We start from the raw sequence: 5,445 nt of genomic DNA on the forward strand, positions 1-5,445 counted from the left end.
GAGATGCTCTAACTAAGTAAAAGCGAAAAAGGGATAAAAATCTTAGTTTCTTATGAAATTTCACCCCAGATGCTTTCGTGGCGGAAGTATTTCATCGTGAGAAATTCTGCTCGTAGAATTATGCAGGTAAGTGCTAGTATTATCCAGCAAACATTTGATAAAGAAAAACATGGTTAAATAATCCCATGGCTTAATTAAGAACACATTTAGGATCTGCAGCAATTTTCGGTACTCCTGGAGGGCACATGCGCAAAGATACTACGGATTCGCGCCCATATTTAATATATAAACCGAGAATTAGACCTTGCTTAGTTACTAAATTTTTTTCCAAAAATATCATATCGAAATTTTAGACACATAAATAAAACATTAAACATACATGAACCAAAAAACTAATTATATAGTTATAGAAAAAATCTTGAGATGAATCTTTTGAGCCTAATTAGCCCATAATTAACCATAAGTACTACAGTAACCAACATGTGCTAATACCGGATTAATTAGTCGTGAAATTTGTTTTTTCATTCGTGTCTGAAAACTGCTTTCTGATATCCGGGCAAATATTTAACGTGACACTTCTTCCCAAACACCCCTTAATTAATTAATAGAAGACCAGACCGGGGCAGCGAACCCACCCACGGTTACTCAAAAGTCCACCCGCACCAAACGCCGCCCGGAGCTGGCCCCACCGGTCAGTGGCGGGAGAGGGTGAGAGCCCGCGTTGCGGGCAGTTGGCAGATTCCGGTCCACACCACGCCCCCGCCCTTAAAACCCCCACCACCCATCCGTTTCCCACTAGCCAGCCAGCCGCCCGCCCGCCCGCCGTGCCGCCGCCTCTATCCGCCACGGCGACGAGGAGGAGGAGGAGGAAAGGCGCGTGAGGAAGAGCGGGAAGCGAGGCCATGGGGATCGTGGAGGAGGCGCACAACCTGCGGGTGGTGGGGGAGGGGAAGCGCGGGGTGATCGTGCTGGCGCACGGGTTCGGGACGGACCAGTCGGTGTGGAAGCACCTGGTGCCGCACCTCGTCGCCGACTACCGCGTCGTGCTCTTCGACACCATGGGGGCGGGCCCGACCAACCCGGACTACTTCGACTTCTCCCGCTACGCCACGCTCGAGGGCTACGCGCTCGACCTCCTCGCCATCCTCCAGGAGCTCGCCGTCGCCTCCTGCATCTACGTCGGCCACTCCGTCTCCGCCGTCATCGGTGCCATCGCCTCCATCTCCCGCCCGGACCTCTTCTCCAAGCTCGTCCTTCTCTCCGCCTCCCCCAGGTACTTTATTATATTGCTCACCATACTCTCCTTTAATTCGTAGCCGTTATTTGCGCGTCCTGAGTACTTTCTTAAATTGATTGGGTTGGGGAATAAATTGAACACCGTGAGTTAGTTCTTGATTGGGCGCGCACTTGCTCTCTATTTTGGTGAAATTGAGCTAAAATAAAGCCACCCGAATGGGTACTAGTACCGAGTTCCGAGGTTCGTCATGGGGAGATTTTGGCTACCATCGTTTTCTTTTTGGAAGAAAAAGCGAAAACGTGTTTTTGCAAACAAAAAATAATTTACAGGTAAAACTTTTATATACGTGTTCATAGCGACTCAAAAGCAAAAGTTATAAAAAAACACGATCAAAAAATCACAAATTCAAGTCTAAAATTAAGTTCAAAAATTCAAATTTTGGCTTATAAGCAGTGGTAATTGCGAAACGATGGAAGCCTTTGTCGAATTGGGGGCATATTGCGGCTACTCTTCATGGGAAAACAAGCTGTTGTCGATTGCAGCTTTGTCGTCATGGGGGAAATGGGGAATTGGTTGGACACTAGGACTAGGATTCTTTATGTGTCTCTCAGCATGGGGGCCTTATGGGTCGTTTAATTCACTGCAACCAGGCTGAGAATGGGGGATCTTGCTTCAAAGGATTGCCTGATTTGTACCGACAAATTTAAGAACTTTGGCGGTGATGATGATCTAGGAATCCCTAATTAGTACTTTGAATTAATTATTATGAAGGGAAGGGGCGTTGGATGTAGAACCTCCTACTCAAATTAGATAGCTGTATTGAGAAATAAGTGAATGGTTTTAGCTAAGTTTGAGGTTGATCTTATCACAAAAATATATTTTAGCTGGTAATATGAATATTGAGCCTCACTGAAGGAAAAGAAACAAAATCGATATACCATTATATTTACTGTACTGAAATGCCTTTTAGGCAATAAATTCCTGATTAGGTTTTAAAACCAGCTGGATTACATGAACTAATTGTAGGCAGTAGGTAATCTACATAACATAATGTTTTTTAGCCATTTTTTTTGTAAAAAACAGGATGGCTATAGTCTTTAACTCTGCAAGGTGTAGCAACAAAAACAACTGAGAGCTTACAAAGTTGAACAGAAAACACTAGAAAATTCCAAGAAGCTGGAGTCATGGATGATTCCATTATTTGGGGAAAAATAACTATAGTAAAATTTCTCCAAAAATACAACTTCTTTGAGATAGAATCCTAGTGGATAACGATATAATGTAACCTGTACTATTACCTCCATCCACATTCTATATATTTGTAGGCGGAATCAATTCTCTTAGGTGTTTATGTGGATTTAAAACACTCAATTCAAGTATGACCGTGGTTGTACAAGGCATCTGGATGATACCAACCACACCACAGTGTATGATGGTAAAGCCACCGAAAAAGGGTAGAGGGTAGTGCCATTTGATGTATATCTTTGGGGAGATTTTTCTATGCTACAGCTTACACATTTCTTGGTTATTATGTTGCAAGTGGAATGTCTCAATTGGTCCTATCGTTTGAACGAAAAGGGGAAAATGACCATATCTTACCATTTCTGGATATTTCCTTTCTGGAAACAATGTTATTCAAAAAGTCATGCCTTGATGGAAGCCATAAGTGAGTGCTACAGAGTGTAACATCGTTATTAGTCGCTAACAATATGGCTACTTTGCATCTTAGTCAGAATTTCAAAATTTGCCACCACCACCCTAGGACAATTCTTATTGTAGTTGTTGGATTAATTGGGGGGTGGGGGGGTCTATTTGACAAGAGTGCCATAACAGAGCAAGAGATTTTGTTCAACTGAATCATATTGAGCATTGGATTTGAAGGGTTATATATGATACCATCATCATTTGCCCATATCAGGCATGGCATATGTTACTAAAATAAGGGAGTGTGGTCAAGAAGAATTTAGTGTGCTGAATAGTTTTAGCATATGGAATCATTGTATTATAATGAAAAGAATAAAGAGTTCTTAGGTATGCCCAACTTTGTTCATGATAATGAGTGAAGTAATGTAGTTTATGCCTACCACTCTAGCAACAATATTGGCCACAAACTACCAGGATTGTAAACATAAAATACTCTCAAAATTGTGTATGTCCACTGCATTTTAGCTTTTAATCAGTCTAAGGAAAGAAACTAAAGGTTTAGAATGAACACAAATACACAATTATAAGCAGTTCCGGAGGAAAATGACTAATTTTAAAACTTATTTCCAATCCTGTGATCCCAGTTGCAAAAGAATGCTCTTAGTTGCTTTGATTTAGGATAATTTTTACGTGAAGAACTTATATGTGAAATTATATAACAAAATTGTCAATCTGTTCCTCGTGTCATGCCAGTCGGATAGAAAATATTAAAAATTTAGTGGAGGAAAGGTCACGGGATTTTTAATTGGTCAGTTCTGTGTGCTCAGTGAGTTATATCCATATTTCAACTTGTTTGTGGTGCTGCAACGAATATAAAATCTCTTATGATTTTAGTGGCAATCTCATAAGCAATTAATTTGACTTAAAAAAATATTAGTGGTCCACATGGGGGCCTAAGAGCAACCCCTATTTGCCCAATCCAAAGTAAACCTATTGCCCAAGACCATCCCTCAATCCCTACTGGTTCTGACACTAACCTGGTCAAAATATGAAGATGTCACCCTTTGCCCATTATATCTGATTAGATCTCAGACCAATATAGGATGTACAACTCTTTTCTAAATTTAGGTTTTGGGGCCTACATTGTTTTTTTACTGTACATTCATGATAGTCTTGAATATGTTCACCCGATATCACCAAATCCTGTGCAAGATTTTCATAGTTAAGTGTTGAAAATGGATACAAGACATGGTTTGACTGGGCGTGCATCAAATTTTGCCTGTTTCTTTCCTCAAGAAAGGAATTTGCCTATGTCTTAGGTTCAAATGTATCAGAAGTTCTCGGGTATAAATTATATCACTGTTATGTACTGGCATCAAATGTTATAAGCCTAGTGATCATTTTGTATCAAGTCGTTTTTAAAATATCCATCAATCTCACTCTTATTTATATAGGTATTGTCCGTGGATGAGTTACATCAGTGATAAAGAGCACCATAGTGTTTCTCTTATACTAGTTACCTTCTCTGTTTTTTCTTGTCCTTTCTGGTCCCGTTCATTTTCTACTTGAATTTGATCCAGTTCACTTGATGAAACAGGTACCTCAATGATGTCGACTACTATGGGGGATTTGAGCAGGAGGAGCTTGACGAGCTCTTTGAAGCTATGGGATCAAACTACAAAGCCTGGTGTTCAGGTTTTGCGCCGCTGTGCGTAGGAGGGGACATGGAGTCAGTGGCAGTTCAGGAGTTCAGCCGCACGCTCTTCAACATACGTCCAGACATTGCCCTGAGTGTCGCCCAGACAATCTTCCAGAGCGACGTGCGCAGCCTCCTACCACTTGTCACCGTACCATGCCACATTGTTCAGAGCACCAAGGATCTTGCTGTGCCGGTCGTGGTGTCCGAGTACCTGCAGAAGCACCTTGGTGGCGACTCCATCGTCGAGGTAATGCCCTCAGAGGGCCATCTCCCCCAGCTTAGCTCGCCGGACATTGTCATCCCTGTCTTGCTCCGGCACATCCAGCGTGACATTGCGGTCTAGTCGTCTAGGCCGTGGGGGCAACCATTCCACCTAGAGCTAGCTGTTCATCAGAAGCTGTATTATTTCAGTATCTGTACTCCACTGAATCACGCAACGTAGGATCCATCTACTGTTATTATAATAAGATTCTCCATATGTTGTAAATTCATGGCGGTGGAGATGTAGTCTATATGCTGTTTGTAAACCACTGCTCTTGTAATGTTCATTATCATGTCGGGTGTTTTAACGAAACGAGTACTTAAGATTTAGGGTAATTAACAACACATGATGTTAATGTGGCCGCTACCACGAGCAGCAACTCTTTTGTATAATTGTTCATGTGTTTTGCTATGGTTATTTTAGCCCCAACTCTTAACGATGTGTCTATGTAGTTCTATGTTTATTTTAGGGAGGGAAGATTTGAGAAAATTACAAAATTTTAGTCCGAACTCTTAACGATGTGCCTCTTAACCAATTATAGTTATTTAATACATTGGTTTTTATGTAAGTTATAGAAAAAGATGTATATACTACGAAAAAGCT

General features: G+C 41.4%; 1 protein-coding gene across 1 annotated transcript; it reads left to right on the forward strand.

Annotated features, from left to right (window-relative positions):
* The first annotated feature begins 797 nt into the window (after positions 1 to 797).
* On the forward strand, positions 798 to 5,171 carry LOC102709445 (probable esterase D14L). Its single transcript, XM_006650174.1, has 2 exons — positions 798 to 1,273; positions 4,479 to 5,171. Exons 1-2 carry the CDS (start codon positions 903 to 905, stop codon positions 4,921 to 4,923), a joined length of 816 nt encoding a protein of 271 aa, XP_006650237.1. The 5' UTR covers positions 798 to 902; the 3' UTR covers positions 4,924 to 5,171.
* Positions 5,172 to 5,445: the final 274 nt, after the last annotated feature.

Source organism: Oryza brachyantha, chromosome 3, assembly GCF_000231095.2.
Source record: "Oryza brachyantha chromosome 3, ObraRS2, whole genome shotgun sequence".
In the NCBI taxonomy this organism is placed as follows: Eukaryota; Viridiplantae; Streptophyta; class Magnoliopsida; order Poales; family Poaceae; genus Oryza; species Oryza brachyantha.